This window comes from Heterodontus francisci, chromosome 34 (genome assembly GCF_036365525.1).
Source record: "Heterodontus francisci isolate sHetFra1 chromosome 34, sHetFra1.hap1, whole genome shotgun sequence".
In the NCBI taxonomy this organism is placed as follows: Eukaryota; Metazoa; Chordata; class Chondrichthyes; order Heterodontiformes; family Heterodontidae; genus Heterodontus; species Heterodontus francisci.
The window spans coordinates 21,074,527-21,096,947 of record NC_090404.1 but is presented as its reverse complement, the minus strand read 5'-3'; the positions used below and the strand labels follow the sequence as shown (position 1 = coordinate 21,096,947).

General features: G+C 47.4%; 1 protein-coding gene across 3 annotated transcripts in view; it reads right to left on the bottom strand.

Moving 5' to 3' along the window:
* Positions 1-2,009: 2,009 nt before the first annotated feature.
* LOC137349183 (zinc finger protein 256-like) overlaps positions 2,010-22,421 on the bottom strand; it is a 37,352-nt gene continuing 16,940 nt past the window's right edge. Inside the window, exons 1-2 of one of the 3 annotated variants that reach the window (XM_068014600.1) lie at positions 6,987-7,070; positions 2,010-5,977 (exon numbers count right to left, since the gene is read on the bottom strand). In XM_068014600.1, the coding sequence (XP_067870701.1) occupies positions 4,738-5,934 (1,197 nt within the window). In that variant the 5' untranslated portion in view covers positions 5,935-5,977; positions 6,987-7,070 and the 3' untranslated portion in view covers positions 2,010-4,737. Of the gene's footprint in view, positions 5,978-6,373; positions 6,644-6,986; positions 7,071-22,421 lie in introns of those variants that run through there. The other 2 variants (XM_068014599.1, XM_068014601.1) reach the window with 2 other exon arrangements.

The following is a 22,421-nucleotide window of genomic DNA, read 5'->3' as shown; positions in this document are numbered from 1 at the left end:
AGGCTGGGGTTGTTCTCCTTGGAACAGAGAAGGCTGAGGGGAGATCGGATTGAAATGTACAAAATTGAGGGGCCTGGATAGAATGGAGGTGAAGGGTCTATTCACCTGAGCAGAGAGGTCAGTGACGAGGAGGCATAGATTTAAGGTGATTAGTAGAAAAATTAGAGGGGAGATGAGGAAAAATCTTTTCACCCAGAGGGTGGTGATGGTCTGGAACTCACTGCCTGAAAAGGTAGTCCAGGCAAAGACCCTCAACTCGTTCAAAAGGAGTCTGGATATGCACTTCAAGTGCCGTAATCTGCAGGGCTACGGACCAAACGCTGGAAGGCAGGATTAGAATAGGTGGATCATTTTTCATCCGGCACAGACATGATGCCTTACACTTTCAATGATTCTATGATTCTGGGGCAGGTGGGACCTGTACAAGATGGACGGGTTGCACTTTAATAGGACTGGAACTAACATCTTACAGGGAGATTTGCTAGTGCTGCAGGGGAGGGTTTAAACGAGCTTGTCAGGGGGATGGGAACCTGAGGGGTAGCTCAAATTGGAAGGAAGTAAAGCTGGGAACAGGAGGGAGAAAAGTAGCAAGTGATATTAGAATGCAGGCAAAACAAAGGCAAGCATCAACTAGGCTTAGCATGCAGAATAATGTCAAGAAGACATGCACACAACAATAGCAACAAGGCAGATGATTTAAAGGCACAAATAGAGGTAAATGGGCATGATCTAATTGCCATTACGGAAATGTGGCTAGAGGGTGACTAAGACTGGGAACTAAATATTCAAGCATATTCTACATTTAGCAAGCAATTAGGGAGACAAATGGTATGTTAGCTTTTGCTACAAAGAGATTGGAGTATCAGAGTAAAGGAATCTCACTACAATTGTACACAACATTGGTGAGGTCCACCTGCTGTACTGTGTGCAGTTTTGGTCTCTTTACCTAAGGAGGGACATATGTGCTCTTGGGAGAATGCAACCAAGGTTCACTAGTCTGGTTCCTGGGATGAGGCAATTGTTCTATTTATTCACAGAATGTGGGTGTTGCTGGAAAGGCCATCATTTATTGCTCATCCCTAATTGCGTTTGAGAAGGTGGTGGTGAGTCACCTCCTTGAATATAACTGAGTGACTTGCAAGGCTGTTTCATAGAGCAGTTCAGTCAACCACATTTCTGTGGGTCTGGAGTCACATATAGGCCAGATCGGGTAAGGACGGCAGATTTCCTTCCCTAAAGGAAATTAGTGAACCAGGTGGGTTTTTAGGACAATCTGGTAGTTTCATGGTCACCATTACTCATACTAGCTTTTTAAATGCCAGATTTATTTAATTAATTGAGTTTAAATCCTAAACTTCCGTAGTGGGATTTGAATTTGTGTCTCTGCATCATTTATCCAGGATTACTAGTTCAGTAACATAACCACTCTGCTACAGCAACCCCACTATGATCCATATCCTCCTATGAGGAGAGATTGAGTAGACTAGACCTATATTCCCTGGAGTTCAGAAGAATGAGAGGTGATCTGACTGAAACATAATAAATTCTTAAGGGACTTGACAGGGTAGATGCTGAGAAAATGTTTCCCCTGTCTGGGGAATCTAGAACACTGGGTCACAGTCTCAGGATAAAGGGTCGGCCATTTAGGACTGAAATGAGGAGAAATTTCTTCACTGAAAGGGTTGTGAATCTTTGGAATTGTCTACCCCAGGGAGCTGTGGAAGCTCAGTCGTTGAGTATATTTAAGACAGAGATTGATAGATTCTTGGGTACTGAGGGAATTAAGGGATATGGGGATAGTGCGGGAAGGTGGAGTTGAGGTAGAAGATCAGCCATGATCTTGGTGAATGGCAGAACAGGCTCGAAGGGCCAAATGGCCTCCTCCAGCTCCTATTTCTTATGTTCATTAAACCTCAGTCTGGTTCCTCTCAAGCTGCTGAGTGAGTGAATTAAATCTTTCTTGACCAATCACCAAGATACCAGAATACAAGTCATGCCCAAAACATCATTTATTGGTTACAAATCACAACTTAGTTAAATCTGGGCACACAGACACTTTATAGACATGTATAAACACATAGAAATGTAATCAGAGTTATCCAGCAGTTGAGCACTAATAGGGAGAGTATTTCACAAAAACAAGTAACAAATACAGGGGTGAGAGTGGCCAAAGACCAAAAGGACTGAAAATTAGTGGCCAAAGACAAAATAAGTCCAATTATCTTTTTTTGAGAAAGAATCATGTAATTATAGCACTGTTATTGAAACAAACTAGTTGAGTAATGGTAATTTTGTACAATTTTGCATCTGTAATGAATAAAATTGCTCTGTACTCAGAATACAATTTCATGAGACTTACCTGACAGCTGATAATTGGTTTTACAGAGTTTCATGATCTCAATGTCCTGCTTCTGTCTATTTATAGCTTGTTCATGTAAAAGGTGTTCTGTGAAGATGTGTTAACTTTAATGGAAAGCAACAAATATAAACATACCAGATGGCACATTCTGGTACCTTGGTAAGTGATGTGCACAAATCAGTAGGTATATAAATTAATAAAAAGTAAACATTTACAAGACATTGACAATCCAGAAACTTGAACATAAGTGGGGTCATTTTTCTTATTTTGTGTTATGACATAATTACCTGAATGAAGCAGAAAGTAAAACCAGGTAGGGAGGATTGTATACCAGTTATACAGCCTGTCCAATTTGCTGTCCATTAACTTAAATGGACAGGAATATCACATACATTCTGTTAGGAGCATGTGATACTCCCGACCCAATTTTCTTTCAGACTATTATTTACCTCCAAGAACAAAACAGGAAAATAACCTTATTAACATTTGCAAATGTGGTGCCTCTATAGATGGAAGGCTTGTTTTTAAATATCATGACTCATGGAAGATTTTATAATTTAAAATAATTAATCACATTATAAAGATGCTGAAACTAAAATAATCTTGTTTGCAGTGCAAATCTCATTACAATCTTAATGAAAACTAATTAAAAATGTGTTTTTCCTTCTTCAACTGTAAAAATTGTACCAGATCTTGCTGGTGACAGTGGAAAAGTAATGAGACTAGTGTTGTACCACTAGGAAGTAAATCCTGCACTCCGGGTCCCACTACCTGGTGGGACGTCCTGCCCCACGTGCCCAAAGATCTGTGGGTCAAGAATCAGCCTGATCAGTGACCCGAAGACCCATGGCAGAAACTCGTGACCTTGAGTAGACGTCATCCTCGAATCGAGGGACAGCCGACAACGAGCTCTACAGTAACAAGTTTGAGGTTCTGTTGCATCATCCCCAAATCAGGCTCAAAGGTTTGGTAATGGCCCTGTGACAATGCAGCAGGTCCAATGGACAGTTGTAATAAAAGAAAAATACTGCAGATGCTGGAAATCTGAAACAAAAAAAACAAAAAAGCGATGGAAATACTCAGCAGCGTCTGTAGAGAGAGAAGCAAAGGTAACATTTCAGGTCTGTGACCTTCCATCAGAATTGGCAAAGGTTAGAAAAGAACTAGATTTTAAGGAAGTGAAGGGGAGGGCGGGGAGAGAACAAAGGGGAAGGTGTTTGAAAGGACAGGAGAGATTAAATAACAAAGCTGTCCTGGGACAAAGGCAAAGCGTGTGTAAATGGACAGCTGTATATCCCAACAGTGAAGAACACTTCTGGCTCCTGTTCTACTGCATCAATTGGTACAGTGGCAGCTGCATTTAACAGCAAGGTGAGCTGAAAATCATAACTATTGTGTTGGCTTGGAGAAAGGCAGCACTCTGTATATACATATTCATACATGTACAGAGTATTGTGCCATCAGCCTCAGAATTTATAGTGAGTGCAGAGAGCTCACAGGATAGTTGCACTGTAGCCGATGCACAGCACTTGTGGTGCAGGACAGCCTTTTCCACATAATCTAAAGCAATGCCTAACCACACATTGAAGAAAGATGGCCAGAGTTATACTCCTTGTCTTGCATCACTGTGGTGCAAAAGACAGCTCCACACTGACTCAAGGTTTACAGTGTGACTGTGGCAGTAGACAATGAAAGTGGAGATGAACAATGAATGGAATTCAGCCATACACCTGAGCAAACTGATAAGTGGAAATTCCAGATCACTTCAGTTGCTGCAAAGTACAGGACATATTCAGTTTATACAGTTCATGCTCACTGCAGGATATTCACAGACAGTAACCAGTTTGTGCAGGGTTTTCAGAAATTACTTCAGACACACACTGCTGTGTAAATGGGGGCAAGTTTCAAATTCCTATTGACAGACCAATGTTTTTGCTGCAGACCAGCGACTTGCCAGCTACTGATCCTGCACCATTAATTTTAAACCATGTCAAATGAGCTGTGTCAGTTCTCAGGTGGTCTCTGCTAAGATATCCCATGAAGGCAAAAACAAACATTGGGAATTGGTCTGTGTTTCCACACACCTCCTTTTTGGCCATTTACAGAAAACTGACACATTGAAGTTGTGAAGGAGTATGCAGTTCCACCCAATTGCTTTCCTGGTTAAAGTTCATTTCCACCAGGTGGAAGATGATAGAAAAAGACGACTTAAAAACAGGTAAAAAGATCTATGAGCAGCTTTGTGTTGAATTTTCAGTTCCAATTTATATTTCTAAGGCCAGACTTTCAGTTAAGGTTGGAAAGGGAGAAGGCAATGGTGGATTTCCAAAACAGAATGTTGGAAATCTGCTATGTGGCGGATATTTCTCATTCCTGAGTTACTTGTGAACTCGCTGGTGTGTCAGAAGGGTGGATGACTGAGTGAATCTCTTCCCACACTCGGAGCAGGTGAACGGCCTCTCCCCAGTGTGAACTCGCTGGTGTGTCAGCAGGTGGGATGACTGAGTGAATCCCTTCCCACACTCTGAGCAGGTGAATGGCCTTTCCCCAGTATGCACTCGCTGGTGTGTCAGTAAGTGGGATGACTGAGTGAATCGCTTCCCGCACTCAGAGCAGGTGAACGGCCTCTCCTCGGTATGAACTCGCTGATGTCTCAGCAGCTGGGACGACTGAGTGAATCCCTTCCCACACTCTGAGCAGGTGAATGGCCTCTCCCCAGTGTGAACTCGCTGGTGTGTCAGCAGGTCGGATGAAGTAGTGAATCCCTTCCCACACTCTGAGCAGGTGAACGGCCTCTCCCCAGTGTGAACTCGCTGGTGTTTCAGCCGCTGAGATGGAGTAGTGAATCCCATTCCACACTCTGAGCAGCTGAACGGCCTCTCCCCAGTGTGAACTCGCTGGTGTGTCAGCAGGGCGGATGACTGAGTGAATCCCTTCCCACACTCGGAGCAGGTAAATGGCCTCTCCCCAGTGTGAACTCGCTGGTGTGTCAGAAGGTGGGATAACTGAGTGAAACCCTTCCCACAGTCTGAGCAGGTGAACGGCCTCTCCCCAGTGTGAACTCGCTGGTGATTTAGAAGGCTGGATGACTGAGTGAATCCTTTCCCACACTCTGAGCAGGTGAACGGCCTCTCACCAGTGTGAACTCGCTGGTGTGTTAGAAGGCTGGATGACTGAGTGAATCCCTTCCCACACTCAGAGCAGGTGAACGGCGTAAATGGCCTCTCCCCAGTGTGAGCTCGCTGGTGTGTTAGAAGGCTGGATGACCGAGTGAATCCCTTCCCACACTCAGAGCATATGAATGGCTTCTCCATGGTGTGACTGTATGGATGGGTTTCCAGCTCAACTGGATAATTCAATCTCTTTCCACAGTCCCCATATTTACATGGTTTCTTCCCAGTGTTACTGCACTTGTGTTTTGACAGGCCAGATGATCGGCTGAAACTTCGACCACACACAGAACACGTGTACAATTTCTCCTCACGGCGATCGGTGCTTTTTCCTTTCATGTTAAAAATCCGGTGATATTCAGGTGACGATAAATTGGGCGACTCTTTCGGATCCCGATCGGACATCTGCTTTGCATTTCACGGCTGCAATTCCTCCCCTTCTAAAATGCTGTGAAATTGATTTCAAAAGGAAAAAAAAAAGTGTGAGAGAACCTACAAAAACACAAAGGCAGGTTGTGAAATGAAGCTGAATGAATCTGGTAATTCATGGGGCCGGCACTAGGATAAAGTGACCATGAAAGCCGCTGAATTCATGTACAACTACAGGCCTGCTCGGGTCTCCACATGAAACCCGACCCGAGCCCGACAGAACCACATCCAACCTGAGCCCGATCCGGCCAGAGTCCTTTCATTTTTTTTCCACGCCCTACCCGACTCTACCACCGCAATGTTCAGTCACCTAGCTTCTGTTTTTCACTTTATAAGCTTGTGCAGATTAGCGACAAAAACTGTAACTGGACTTGAAAGGTTGTTTAAAAAGTATATTAAGATTGGAGCCACGTACCGGAGGTGGTGATAGAGTGTGTCCGACCCGACCCGAGCCTGAATGCCGGAACCGGAAGAGCGACCCGACACATATCAGTGCCATCACTCAGACCACTTATTTCCACCTCAGTAACTTCATCAGACTTTGCCACTGCCTCAGCTCATCAGCCTCTGAAACTTACATCCATGTATTTGTTGCCCCTCAACTTGACTATTCTAACACACTCCTGGCCGGCCTCCCACATTCTACCCTCTGTAAACTTGAGATCATCCAAAACTCTGCTGCCTGTGTCCTTACTCGGACCCAGTCCTGTTCACCCATCACCACTGTGCTCACTGGCCTACACAGGCTCCCAGTTAAGCAGCACCTCAATTTTAAAATCCTCATCCTTGTTTTCAAATCCCTCCATTCCCTCACCCCTCACTATCTCTATAATCTCCTCCAGTCCTACAACCCTCCGAGAGATCAGGGATCATCTAATTCTGACATCTTGAGCATCCCTGATTTTCATTGCTCCACCACTGGTGGCCGTGCCTTCAGCTGCCAAGGCCATAACCTTTGGAAATCCCTCCCTAATCCTCTCCGCCTCTCTACCTCACCTTCCCTGATTCAGACACTGATTAAAACCCACCTCTCTGATGAAGCTTCTGATCATCTGGGTTTTATTAACCCGCCTCCCTCTCGCCCGCTGGATCCGCGCTCTCCGCCCCAGCCCAGCCGGCCGCGCATGCTCAGCTCACACATTCCGCCCTCCCGGCTGATTGACCGTTAGCGCCGGACCAATAGGAAGAGCGGGGTCGGGGCTGGAGGACCAGGCGAGTGGTGGGTCCTCCAGACAATCCGAGTGAGTGTCGGCGGGGCTGAGGCAAGGAGTGGGCGGGGTCTCTCCTCCGCCGGTCCCGCCCCCTCGTGCTATTGTTGCACAGCTGATGTCAATTAACAACAAATTTCTCGCTGGCAGGAACTTCCGGAGACGACGGCGCAGGCGCATTGCGGAACAATGTTTAGAGCATGCGTAATAAGAGCGATGGTTGTGGAGAGATGGAGCTGGTGTGTCGGCGGAGTGGCTTCAGAAACACCCGGTGTCGGCCTTTCACCCCCAATTAGAAACTCTCGGTCGCTGCAACAATTGTAACGTCAAAGGGCAAAACTTTAAAAGAAACTGAGCTCAGTTATAAAGGGGCCTGGGGGAGGGGAGAGAGGTGGGAAACGTTTAGGACACATCACAGGGTAGGAGGGGACCCTGGTTCCACAAAGACTCTCCTTGGACTGGGCCACACCTGGGCAGGGCTGGCTCAAGGTGCAGGAAGCTGCTAGGCTGAGCTGTGGACTGGGCGGAGTGGGGGGTTTGACTGACAGGCCTGGGGAGGGGGATATCAGGGCAGGTACACACACTGCTCCCCCTTTTCCTCCTGGGATGTTTTACTGGAGTCGTGTTGCTGAGTGTTTCTAAACTCTGTCTCCCTATCCCGGTAATGTCGGTGGATTGTAGGTTGCTGTGAGTGTTGGATTATATTGCCCCTCCTCAGTTTTACTACTCCTCCCACTCTGAGTTCGTGGCTGCAGGCTCTGGCGGATCAATGCACCTGAAATGTTAATGTTTCCTGACCTGCTGAGTGTTTCTAGCATTTTATCCTTTTATTTCAGATTTCCAGCATCCATAGTGTTTTGCTTTTGTTTGATTACAGGCATTGCTCTCAGAACTCACTCGAGAAACAGACGCGCCAATTAAGAGCCAGTTTGTATCGGGGTGGGTGTTGGATGTGGAAATTGGTCTTTGACTTTTGTGAGTCATTTTTGTTGCAGCAGTAACTTAAAGGCAGGTGCACCAGTAACATGCTGCAACAAAAACTACAAAGGAAATATAAATAAATCAAAATAAAAAGTAATTTCTGGTGGTGGTGATACACTGCAGTCCCTCTGGTGCTCACCAGTTGCGGAAGGGCCTAAGCTTACTGGCGGACACCGCGTGTTCCCTCTGCAGCAACACCTGGGCACAGACATAGCCACAGAAGAGAGGCAGGCAGTCTGGTTGGCCAACCCACTCGAATGCCTAATGCCTGGACCTGTTGAGGGCCAGTTTTGCCAGGTCCAGGAGCAGTCCCACGAGGAGGTCCCTCGGCTTACCACCATCTTTCCAGGGGGAAATGTGCAGCAGGGCGCATGCACAGCCATCTTGGACCAGGAAGCAGGAGGAGAGAATGTTGTGAATTTCTATTCTGCGCTAACAGTGATGACTTTTGTCAACTCCTTTTACAGGGGCTTAGGGGAGGTTTTGCAGAAAGGAATCTCAAACCAAGCATCACATCAAGATCTAACAGAGTCACTCAACACATCAGGACCTGAATATCATCGGCCTTTGAACTTGGAAGGAAAAAGGTTTGTCTGTTCTGTCTGTGGTAAAGATTTCAGGTATCAGCGTGACTGGAAAAGCACTGAGATACACAAAGCCCTGGTTAAACCACACCTGGAATATTGTGTTCAACTTTGGGCATCACACCTTAGGAAGGATATATTGGCCTTGGAGGGAGTGCAGCGTAGATTTACCTGAATGATACCTGGACTCCAAGGGTTAAATTACAAGGAGAGATTACACAAATGCGTCTTGGAGGCATTCTGGCACAGAAAGAGGCCGTTTGGTCCCTTGATTTCATGCCAGCTCTGTAGAGCAATCCAGTCAGTCCTATTCCCCTGTTCTGTCCCCATAGCTCTGCAGGTTTATTTCCCTCAATTGCCCATCCAATTTCCTTTTGACATCATTCTCCGTCTCTGCATGCACCACCCTCACATCCCTTACTATTTCTCTTACCCAAAACCTTAAATCTGTGTGCCCTAGTCCTTGTACCATCAGCTAATGGGAATAGTTTTCTTTGTTTACCTTATCGAAACCTATTGTAATGTTGAACACCTCTATCAGATCTCCCCCTCCACCTCCTTTCCTCAGCTTCTCCAACCTAACCTTGCAGCTAAATTCCCTCATTCGCAGAACTATTCTGGTAAATCTCCTCTGCACCCTCAAGGACCTTCACATCCTTCCTAAAGTGTGGTGGCCAGAACTGGATGAAGTACTCTAATAGTGTGACTGGAAAAGCACCGAGATACACAAAGACCCTAGCTGTGGCTGAAAGTGATTGATATCAGTTCAGCATAACTTCCCTGCTTTTATACTGAAGGCTTCTATTTATGAAGCCCAAGATCCCATATGCTTCAGTAAAAACAAAAAGTGCTGGAAATACTCAGCTAGTCTGGCAGCATCTGTGGAGAGAGAAACAGCGTTAAAGTTTCAGGTCTGTGACCCTTCATCAGAACTCACAGACCTGAAATGTTAGTTCTGCTTTTCTCGCCACAGATGCTGCCAGACCAGCTGAGTATTTCTGGCACTTTTTGTTTTTATTTTAGATTTCCAGCATCTGCAGTATTTTGCTTTTATCCCATAAGCTTTGTGAAGTACTCTCAATATGTCCTGCCACCTTCAAAGATCTGTGCACCTGAATCCCAGGTCCCTCTGTCCCTGCACACTCTTTAGAACTGTACAATTATGGATATATTACTTCTCTCTATCCCTTCTGCCAGAATACATCACCTTACTATGAGGGTTGTATTCTGTGGAATTTCAAAGATTTAAGGGGTACCTGATCAAAATGTTTAAGATATTAATTGGAACTGATAGGGTAGATGGAGAGAAACTATTTCCACTGGTTAGGGAATCTAGGACTCGGGGACATTGTCTAAAACCTAGAGCCAGACCTTTCAGGAGTGAAGTTAGGAAACACTTCTACTCAAAGGGTGGTGGAAGTTTGGAACTCTCTTCCACAAACAGCAGTTGATGTGAGTTCAATATTAATTTTAAATCTGACATTGATAGATCTTTGTTAACCAAAGGTATTAATGGATATGCGACAAAGTCGGGTTTATAGAGTTAGATCATAGATCAGCCATGATCTCATTGCCTGGTGGAACAGGCTCGAGGGGCTAAATGGCCAACTCCTAGATTCATAGAAACTTACAGCACAGAAGGAGGCCATTCAACCCTTTGTGCTTGTGCTGGCTCTTTGAAAGAACAGTCGTGCTTAGTTCCACACACCCACTTGTTGTTTGTAAGCCTGTAAGTTCCTCATTTTCAAATACCTGTTCAACTCCCCTTTATAATGACTGATCGAATCAGGTTCCACCTAAAGGCTGGCTCAGGTCTGCAAATGAATCTCGACCCGAGCCCGACAGAACCACATCCGACCCAGCGCCTGACCCAGCCCGAGTCCTTCCATTTTTTCACCCACCCGACCCGACCATCAGTTAACCTACCTTCCGTTTTTCACATTGCTGATCTGCACAAGCTTAAAATAACTGTAACAAACCACCTTTCGAGTCCAAAAATTACATTAAAAGTGGAGCCGCCTACCTGAGGTTGTGATAGAGCGTGTCCGAACCGTCGAGCCTGAATGCCGGACCTGGAAGTCCGACCTGACCCTGACACATCGGGTTCGGGTCAAGTAGCCGGCCTTTAGTTCCACCACTGTTTCAGGTGGAGCGTTCCAGATCCCAACAACTTTCTTGGTGTAGAAACTGCTGAACTCAATGTTGAGTCCAGAAGGTTGTAAAGTGCCTGTTTCAAACATGGACAAAGGAGCTGAACTCAACAGGTGAGGTGAGAGTGATTGCCCTTGATATCGAGGCAGCATTTGACCGAGTATGGCATCAAGGAGTCCTTGCAAAACTGAATTCAATGGGAATCCGGGGGAAAACCTTCCGCTGGCTGGAGTCATACTTAGCACAAAGGAAGATGGTTGTGGTTGTTGGAGGTCAATCATCTGAGCTCCAGGACATCACTGCAGGAGTTCCTCAGGGTAGTGTCCTAGGTCCAACCATCTTCAGCTACTTCAGCAATGACCTTCCTTCAATCATAAGGTAAGAAGTGGGGATGTTCGCTGATGATTGCGCAATGTTCAGCACCATTCGTGACTCCTCAGATACTGAAGCAGTCCGTGTAGAAATGCAGCAAGACCTGGACAATATCCAGGCTTGGGCTGATAAGTGGCAAGTAACACAAGTGCCAGGCAATGACCATCTCCAACAAGAGAGAATCTAACCATCTCTCCTTGACATTCAACAACATTACGATCGCTGAATCCCCCACTATTAACATCCTGGGGGTTACCATTGACCAGAAACTGAACTGGAGTAGCCATATAAATACTGTGGCTACAAGAGCAGGTCAGAGGCTAGGAATCCTGTGGCTAGTAACCCACATCCTGATTCCCCAAAGCCTGTCCACCATCTACAAGGCACAAGTCAGGAGTGTGATGGAATACTCTGCACTTGCCTGGATGAGTGCAGCTCCAAAAACATACAAGAAGCTCGACACCATCCAGGACAAAGCAGCCCGCTTGATTGGCACCCCATCTACAAACATTCACTCCGTCCCCCAGTGACGCACAGTGGCAGCAGTGTGTACCATCTACAAGATACACTGCAGCAAGGCTCCTTAAATAGTGCCTCCCAAACCCGCGACCTCTACCACCTAGACGGACAAGGGCAGCAGATGTACGGGAACACCACCACCTGCAAGTTCCCCTCCGAGCCTCTCACCATCCTGACTTGGAACTATATCGCCGTTCCTTCACTGTCACTGGGTCAAAATCCTGGAACTCCCTTCCTAACAGCACTGTGGGTGTACCTACCCCACATGGACTGCAGCGGTTCAAGAAGGCAGCTCACCACCACCTTCTCAAGGGCAATTAGGGGTGGGCAATAAATGCTGGCCTGGCCAATGACACCCACATCCCATGAAACAAATTTTTTTTTTTTTAAATCGGAAGTTGAGCTGCTGTTCCTCGGGCTCCCAATGAGCTTCATTGGAACTGTGCAGGAGACCAAGTACAGAGAGGTCAGAGTGGGAATGGGACGGCGAATTAAAATGGCAAGTTACCGGAAACTCAGGGTCATGCTTGCAGACTGAACGGAGGTGTTCTGTGAAATGCCCAGAGTGTGCCTTGCGGTGTTTTTGCTCAATTCTTGTTGCAGGAGCCCATTGCTCAGAGATGGGGAGGTAGAAGCGGAGCAGGGAAGTGAGTGTAGGGACAGCAGAGGATTTAACCGTGTGGAGGCAGTGCCTTAAACAGGGAGCATGGCCTCAGGGCCACAATTAGAGGGTACAGCAGCTCACAGTGTTTGTACCCGGGGAACGGGGGAACTGAGCACCAACTTGCTGCAAATGGTGTGAAATCAAGCTGATTTCTTCGAGAGTTTGGATCTTTATTTTCGGGGAGTTGGACATCACTGTATCCTGTCAATATAGAGTGACATTTGAACCGCAGAATTATTACGGCACAGAAGGAGGCCGTTCAGCCCATCGTGTCTGCGCTGGCTCTCCGAATGAGCAATAGTACCATTCCCCTACCTTCTTCCCATAACCCTGCACATTCTTCCTTTTCATACGGCAGTTTAATTCCCTTTTGAATGCTTCAATTGAACCTGCCTCCACCACCCTCTCCAGGCAGTGCATTCCAGACATTAATCACTCGCTGTGTGAAAAAGTTTTCCCTCATGTCAAGTTTGCTTCTCTTCCCAAATACTTTGAATCTGTGCCCTCTCGTTCTTGGTCTTTTCACAAGTAGGAACAGTTTCTCTCTATCTACTCTGTCCAGACCCCTTATGATTTTGAATACCTCGATCAAATCACCTCTCAGCCTTCTCTTCTCCAAGGAAAACAGTCCTAACTTCTCCAGTCCGTCTTCATAACTGAAGTTCCTTATCCCTGGAACCATTCTCGTGAATCTTTTCTGCACTCCCTCCAATGCTTTCACTGTCAGGCAGGGATCAGCTTTGAATGAGCTGCCAGTTAGTGTCACTCCCCTGGCCTTGCCCTAGAGCCCTGCAAACTCTTCCTTTTTAAATATATATCCAATTCCCTTTGGAAAGTTATTATTGAATCTGCTTCCACCTTCCTTTCAGGCAGAGAATTCCAGATCAGAGCACATCGCTGAGTATTTTGCCAATTATTTGGCTTGTTTAATTCGTCTTTGGTTCAATACATTTGCTGAGTGGATTTAAATTGATATTTAAACCAGGTTTTCGGGATCTATTCACACATCGAAGGTGAGAGGGATGCGGTGGGACACACACTTAGTCCAGTCACTGAAAGTGGTGAACAGACTGGGTTTTGTGTTTAATGATCCTGGGTGTTGCACTGATACTTTCGCTGGATACCAGGCTAGGAGAGACACTCTGGCAGGTACAAGTTGGCCCCTATAAGATACAGTGTGTGTGTGCTCATTGTTTAAAAGGTACCACATATTGAAATAAACAGGCCTTCGAGAACAAAGAAAATTTACAGAGGTCACTGGTTATAAGAGTTAACATCAGAAGAAACAAATCTCAGATAGAAGAATGAACATGGTTCCGTTCCGGATATGATTAACATCAATAACAGCAGAATCCAACGCCGACAGTCACTTGTGAACTCGCTGGTGTGTCAGCTGTTTGGATGACTGAGTGAATCCCTTCTCACGCAGAGCAGGTGAACAACCTCTTCCTAGTGTGAACTCGCTGGTGTGCTTAGAGTGCTGGATGACTGAGTAAATCCCTTCCCACGCACGGAGCAGGTGAGCGGCCTCTCCACAATGTGACTGCGCCGATGAGTTCCCAGTTCAGACGGGTAATTGAATTCCTTCCTGCAGTCCCCAGATTTCCACGGTTTCCCCCCAGTGTGACTGCGCTTGTGATTCGGCAGGCCAGATGATCGGCTGAAGCCTCCACACACACAACACGTGTCCGGTTTCTCCACACTGTGAACGAGGCTTTTTGCTTCCATTGTCAAAGGCCGATGATGTTTAGGTCCTGATGAATTGAGCGACTGTCAGATCTTGATGTGATGTTTGGTTTGATTTTATCTGTTACAATTCATTGGAATGTAAATAGTGACCCCAGCACCTTCAGGAGAGATGGTGAGAAACCTCCTGTGTACAGAGTGAGCCATTCCCCCCCTCTCTGCGGTGAATTCCTCTCCCAGCCTTACGCGTCCACCGCCCCGTCCGTCAGCCAAGAGCGACGTCTCAATTCATTCCATCTTCGCTGCCTCCGGAGAATCCTTGGCATCAGGTGGCCGGATCGTATCTCCAACACAGAAGTCCTCAAGTCGGCCAACATCCCCAGCGTATACACCCTAGTAAGCCAGCGGCGCCTGAGATGGCTTGGCCATGTGAGCCGCATGGAAGATGGCAGGATCCCCAAGGACACATTGTACAGCGAGCTCGTCACCCACCGGCCGTCCTTGTCTCTGCTTTAAAGACGTCTGCAAACGCGACGTGAAGTCCTGTGATATTTATTACAAGTCATGGGAGTCAGTTGCCAGCGTTCGCCAGAGCTGGCGGGCAACCATAAAGGCGGGGCTAAAGCATAGCGAGTCGAAGAGACTTAGCAATTGGCAGGAAAAAAGACAATAGCGCAAGGGGAGAGCCAACTGTGTAACAGCCCCAACAACCAATTTTATCTGCAGCACCTGTGGAAGAGTCTGTCGCTCTAGAATTGGCCTTTATAGCCACTCCGGGCGCTGCTGCACAAACCACTGACCACCTCCAGGCGCTTACCCATTGTCTCTCGAGACAAGGAGGCCAAAGATGAGATGAAGATGACAGAGTGAGAATAAAATCAATGTCTGTAAATCATCTCCTAATGCCCTATAAAAGGAGTTTACAAAATTCATCACTGTCAGTCCAGGATTGAAATTCAGAACAGGCAATTCTAGTTCCCATGGAACATCTTTTCCTCTCATTCCTCCAAAGCTGTAAATCCCCGTCCCACACACACTCTCCCTCCTCCCTGTGCTGAAATGCAAACCCATTGCACCATCTGTACCATTTCTTTCCTCCACTTCCAGTTTTCTCCCTCCCTCTACTCTGTCTGGGTTCAGTTCTCCAGCCCCTGTGTGCAGAGTGAGAATCAAATCAGCAAAGTGACTCCTGAAAACGCACCGGCCCGCTGACATCATCAGCGTGCGCCAAGCTGCCCATATCCACAGCTACACCTTGCCAGGACTAAGTGGTGCATGCGCGGGATGATGTCATCGCGCAGCGCCAATGTCATTGCGTATCCGCGCCTGATCGTGCATGTGCGATAAAGCATCATCGGGTATCCAGCCCCCCACTCAGCTGGAGGAAGCGGCTGAATGGGAGAATTTGAGGCTGGAGCTCTTATTCCCCTCCCTCCCCCCCCACTTGTCGGCAACTCTCTCAAGGCTTGGATGCTTCCTGCTCTCAGGCGCTCGTTCCAGACCTTGCTGCCCCCCACTCCCCTGGCCGATTGTTCCTCGGTTAACATCCACCCCACTCTCCAGCCGCTCGCTCCCCGCATCCCCCCCCCCCCCTCCAGCTGCTAGCTCAAGGCGGCACCGCTTCCCTCCTCTCGGCCGCTCACTCCTATGTCGCCCTGTCAACCCTTGCGGCCCGCCTTGCTGCTTCGGGTGGCGCGTGGAGAACGATCAAACGTGGGAGCGAGTGGCCGAGAGGAGAGAAGCGGCGCCACCTATAACTAGCGGCAAGGGGTGCAGGGAGCGACCGACCGAGAACGGGGTGGCACGAGCAGGGAATAATCGGCCAGGGAAGTGGGGGGGAGCAGTGAGGTCTCGAGCAAGCGCCTGGTGGTGGGGGCGGTGGAGCGGCCAGAGGGGAGGAGGGGGAGAAAGTGAGTTGCCGAGGTGGGAGAGCGAGCAGCCAGTGGGGCAGGAACGAGTAGCTGCATTTGTGTGAAATCAGTCCTGGTCAGTCATATAAACGAATCACAATAACGAATTGGCAGCACATTTTATACTCTGCCCGATTTTCTTTTCCATCGATTGGGGTGCCAATTCACTATCTTCCAAAAGTATCAGAACATGGAAATTCAATCGTAAAATTCCTTTTGTATTTAATAGGATTATTGAAATATTAAATGGATCTGAGGATTAGTTGGTATCCTATAACTACATAGTAGCAAATTACTGGGCTTCCATCCAACTTAATGTAAGGTTAGTTTGCTAGAATGATATAGCCATAAGCATTTCCTGTGGTAAATTGAGCAGCACCATCTTTAATCCTGGCAGCAGCCTGAACATCGCAGACACTGACGTTCGAGTTGAAGAGCCTACATTTGCGCATGTGCAAGTACTGTGCCACCTAGTGGTTGCGTTGTCAGCAAACACAGACTAAAATCAATGAGTCAATGATTTTTCTCTCCTGGTCACTGGGAACCTGAAGCCTCGCCCACTCTCTGTTCTGGTCCCACAAGTTACCAGATTCATTCAGCTCAATTTCACAACCACCCTTTGTGTTTTTGTGGATGTTCTCTCACTCCCTTTTTCCTGTTTCAAATTCATTTTACAGGCTATTAGAAGAGGGGTGGGATTTTCAGAAGTGAAGCTCAAACCAAACATCACATCAAGATCTGACAGAGTCACTCGATTCATCAGGATCTGAACATCATTGGCCTGCAAAAAGCCCCCTTCACGGCATGGAGAAATCGTACAGGTGTTCTGTGTGTGGACAAGGCTTCAGTCAATCACCTGGCCTGTTGAATCACAAGTGCAGTCAGACTGGGGAGAAACCATGGAAATGTGGGGACTGTGGGAAGGGATTCAATTACCCATCCTGACTGGAAATTCATCGGCGCACTGACACTGGGGAGAGGCCATTCACCCGCTCCGTGTGTGGGAAGGGATTCACTCAGTCATCCAAGCTGCTTATACGCCAGCGGGTTCACACTGGGGAGAGACCTTGTAACTGCTCCCTGTGTGCAAAGGGATTTCCTAATTCATCAAATCTGCTGAGACTCCAGCAAGTTCACAAGTGACTGCAGGGGTTGGATTCTGCTGTTATTGCTGCTGTGAATCACATCCAGGACTGAACCATATTCATTCTGACAGTTGGGGTTTAATATCTGCCATTGTTAATAATCTTTGTAGCTGGGTTGGTGTTTAATATTCTGGCAATTATGTTGCTTTACATTGTAACCTTTACTCTTCAACTAAAGTCTCTTCCTTTGGGCTATTCAGGGTTTTATGGGATGATACCATACAATGATTTACTTGTACTTCTTGCAATTTAGTATATTTGATTCACTGCTCACAAAGTGGTCTATTCTATATTGGGAAGACCAAACACAGATTGGATGATCACTTTGAGGAGGCGGTGGTGTAGTGGTATTGTCGCTGGACTAGTAACCCAGAGACCCAGGGTATTTCTCTGGGGACATGGATTCGAATCCCACCACAGCAGAAGGTGAAATTTGAATTTAATAAATCTGGAATTAAAAGCTAGTCTAATGATGGCCATGGAACCATTGTCGATTGCTGTATAAAAAAAAAAAAAAAACCCCATCTGGTTCACTAATGTCCTTTAGGGAAAGAAATCTGCTGTCCTTACCTGGTCTGGCCTACATGTGGATAACTCTTACATGCCCTCTCAAATGGCCCAGCAAGCCACTCAGTTGTACCGAACCACTACGAGGTCAATAAAAAGGAATGAAACCGGACGGACCACCCGGCATCGACCTGGGCACCGGAAATGACAATGGCGAACCCAGCCCTGTTGACCCTACAAAGTCCTCCTTACTAACATCTGGGGGCTTGTGCCAAAGTTGGGAGAGCTGTCCCACTGACAGCCTGACATAGTCATACGGAATCATACTTGAACCACGATGTCCCAGACACTGCAATCACTATCCCTGGGTATGCCCTTTGCCACCGGCAGGACAGACCCAGTAGAGGTGGCGGGACAGTGGTCTACAGTAGGGAGGGAGTTGCCCTGGGAGTACTCACCATTGACTCCAAACCCCATGAAGTCTCAGGGCATCAGGTCAAACATGGGCAAGGTAACCTCCTACTGAATACCACCTATCGCCCTCCATCAGCTGATGAGTCAGTACTCCTCCATGTTGAACAGCACTTGGAGGAAGCACTGAGGGTGGCAAGGGCACAAAATGTACTCTGGGTGGGGGACCTCAATGTCCATCACCAAGAGTGGCTCGGTAGTACCACTACTGACCGAGCTGGCTGAATGCAAAAGGACGTAGCTGCTAGACTGGGTCTGCGGCAGGTGGTGGGGGAACCAACACGAGGGGAAAAACATACTTGATCTTGTCCTCACCAATCTGCCTGCCGCAGATGCTTCTGTCCATGACAGTATTGGTAGGAGTGACCACCGCAAAGTCCTTGTGGAAACGAAGTCCCACCTTCACATTGAGGATACCGTCTATTGTGTTGTGTGGCACTATCACCGTGCGAAATGGGATAGATTTCGAACAGATCTAGCATTGCAAAACTGGGCATCCATGAGGCATTGTGGGTCATCAGCAGAATTGTACTCAACCACAATCTGTAACCTCATGGCCCGGCATATCCCCCACTCTACCAGTACCATCAAATCAGGAGACCAACCCTGGTTCAATGAAGAGTGCAGGACCAGGCACACCTCAAAATGAGGTGTCAACCTGGTGAAGCTACAACACAGGACTATCTGCGTGCCAAACTGCGTAAGCAGCATTCAATAGACAGAGCTATACGATCCCATAACCAACGGATCAGATCTAAGCTCCGCAGACCTGCCACATCCAGTCGTGAATGGTGGTGGGCAATTAAACAACTAACTGGAGGAGGTGGCGCCACAAATATCCCCATCCTCAATGATGGGGGAGCCCAGCACATCAGTGCGAAAGATAAGGCAGAAGCATTTGCAACAATCTTCAGCCAGAAGTGCCGAGTTGATGATCCATCTCAGCCTCCTCCTGAAGTCCCCAGCATCACAGGTGCCAGAGTTAAGCCAATTCGATTCACTCCACGTGATATCAAGATGCGACTGAAGGCCCTGGATACTGCAAAGGCTATGGACCCTGACAATATTCCGGCAATAGTACTGAAGACTTGTGCTCCAGAACTTGCCGCACCCCTAGCCAAGCTGTTCCAGTATAGCTACAACACTGGCATTTACCCGGCAATGTGGAAAATCGCCCAGGTATGTCCTGTACACAAAAACAGGACAATGCCAACCCGGCCAATTACCGCCCCATCAGTCTACTCTCAATCATCAGTAAAGTGATGGAAGGTGTCATCAACAGTGCCATCAAGCAGCACTTGCTTAGCAATAACCTGCTCAGTGATGCTCAGTTTGGGTTCCGCAAGGGCCACTCAGCTCCTGACCTCATTACAGCCTTGGTTCAAACATGGACAAAAGAGCTGAAATCAAGAGGTGAGGTGAGAGTGACTGCCCTTGACATCAAGGCAGCATTTGACCGAGAATGGCATCAAGGAGCCCTAGCAAAACTGGAGTCAATGGGAATCAGGGGGAAAACTCTCTGCTGGTTGGAGTCATACCTTTCACAAAGGAAGATGGCTGTGGTTGTTGGAGGTCAATCATCTGAGCTCCAGGACATCACTGCAGGAGTTCCTCAGGGTAGTGTCCTAGGCCCAACCATCTTCAGCTGCTTCATCAATGACGTTCCTTCAAACATAAGGTCAGAAGTGGGGATGTTTGCTGATGATTGCACAATGTTCAGCACCACTCGCGACTCCTCAGATACTGAAGCAGTCTGTGTAGAAATGCAGCAAGACCTGGGCAATATCCAGGCTTGGGCTGATAAGTGGCAAGTAACATTTGTGCCACACAAGAGCCAGGCAATGACCATCTCCAACAAGAGAGAATGTAACCATCTCCCCTTGACATTCAATGGCATTACCATCGCTGAATCGCCCACTATCAACATCCTAGGGGCTACCATTGACCAGAAACTGAACTGGAGTAGCCATATAAATACCGTGGCTACAAGAGCAGGTCAGAGGCTAGGAATCCTGCGGTGAGTAACTCACCTCCTGACTCCCCAAAGCCTGTCCACAAGGCACAAGTCGGGAGTGTGATGGAATACTCTCCACTTGCCTGGATGGGTGCAGCTCCAACAACACTCAAGAAGCTCGACACCATCCAGAACAAAGCAGCCTGCTTGATTGGCACCCCATCCACAAACATTCACTCCCTACACCACCGAAGCGCTGTGGCAGCAGTGTGTACCATCTACAAGATGCAGTGCAGCAACGCACCAAGGCTCCTTAGACAGCACCTTCCAAACCCACGACCCCTACAACCTTGAAGGACAAGAGCAGCAGATGCATGGGAACACCACCACCTGCAAGTTCCCATCCAAGTCACACACCATCCTGACTTGGAACGATATCGCCGTTCCTTCACTGTCGCTGGGTCAAAATCCTGGAACTCCCTTCCTAACAGCACTGTGGGTGTATTTACATCAGATAGACTGCAGCAGTTCAAGAAGACAGCTCACCACCATCTCCCCTTGACATTCAACAGCATGAGCATCACTGAATCTCCCACTGACATACTCGGGTTACATTGACCAGCAAATTAATTGGACCAGCCATATAAATACTGTGGCTCCAAGAGCAGGTCGGAGGCTGGAAATTCTGTGGCAAGTAATTCACCTCCTGACTCCTCAAACCCTGTTCTCCATCAACAAGACACAAGTCAGGAGTGTGTTGGAGTACTCTCCACTTGCCTGGATGAGTGCAGTTCCACCAACACTCAAGAAACCCAACACCATCCAGTCCAGAGCAGCCCGCTTGATCAGCACCCCATCCACCAGCTTCAACATTCGCTCCGTCCACTGGTGCACAATGACAGCAGTGTGTACCATATACAAGATGCACTGCAGCAACTCACCAAACCTCCTCCCATAGAATACGCAAACTCTACCACCAAGAAGGACAAGAGCGACAGACACATGGGCAAACCACCACTTGCAAATTCCCCTCCAAGCCACACACCATCCTGACTTGGAACCCTATCACTGTTCCTTCACTGTCATTGGGTCAAAAATGTGGAACTCCCTTCCTAACAGCACTGTGGGTGTATTTACACCAGATAGACTGCAGCAGTTCAAGAAGGCAGCTCACCACCACCTTCTCAAGGGTAATTAGGGACAGGCAACAAATTCTGGCCTTTCTAGCGACACTCCCATCCCATGAAAAAAATTCCTCAAGTCTGCAGCTTTCAGCAGGGTCAGAGGTGGAGTTTCACAGTGGGGGTGATCCCAGAGTAACTGTCAGTATCACACCCCCGTGAATGTTCCGGGTCGTGTATCCAGCTGTCTAACACTAACACATCAATAGGGAATTCCTGGAAACACACTGCATATCCGTTTTAATCTGGAGATTAAATGACTGTTGTATAATTGTACCAGCAGCTACCATGCAGAATTTAACCAATTTATTTTCGGGACTATTTTAAATGAGTTAATACCTGCCTTAAAATAGTAGACTCGGGATTATCACAGAAAGATGTTTAACTTTTGTAAAATAATTACCAGTCATTTTCAGACTGGAAACGTAAACCTGCTGTATCACTTTCAGTCAGGAACAGATCCCAGTTTTACACCAATCTCTGATTTAACAGCATGTTTCCAGCATTCACTGTTGTTCTTCCTGACTCTAAACACAGTTGTAAAGGAGCCTTTTGTTCCGTGCCCAGGAGCTCTGAACCATGGAAGAGAGCGGCTGGGACACATTTCTTACAGGCCTCAGGAGTTTGCTGTCAGTGAAGAGAGACGAGAAAGACCAAAGTGCCGTTTGTCCCTCTCAGTGTGATCCTGAAGGACTGTGTTCAGGCTGAAGTTCTGTTCCTGCCGTACGATCCCCTCCCAGATTGTCCTTTCTGAGCTCCAGCCAGGTGATGCTAAACACTCAGGTGGGAAAGACAAAAATCTACAACAGTGTGTTGAAAACAAAGCTGATTTATTTGACATTTATCCATAATATTAAACAATAGCCAAGTTACAAGGTTATTCATATCAGCAGAAACAATCCCCAACTGTCAGAATAGAAACTTCAAAAATTTACAGCACAGGAGGACATTCAGCCCATTGCGTCTGTGCCAGCTGAAAAAGAGGTATCCCTCGTCATGCCACTTTGGCGTCCATCTTTTTATGGGGCAGTAGTGCTTCATATTGCCTGGCCAGCCGCGCCGGAGCAGATTTGCCCCCAACAAAGATGGCGACAATGGGGGGCGGGGTCTGATTTCTCCCCCGGCCGCAG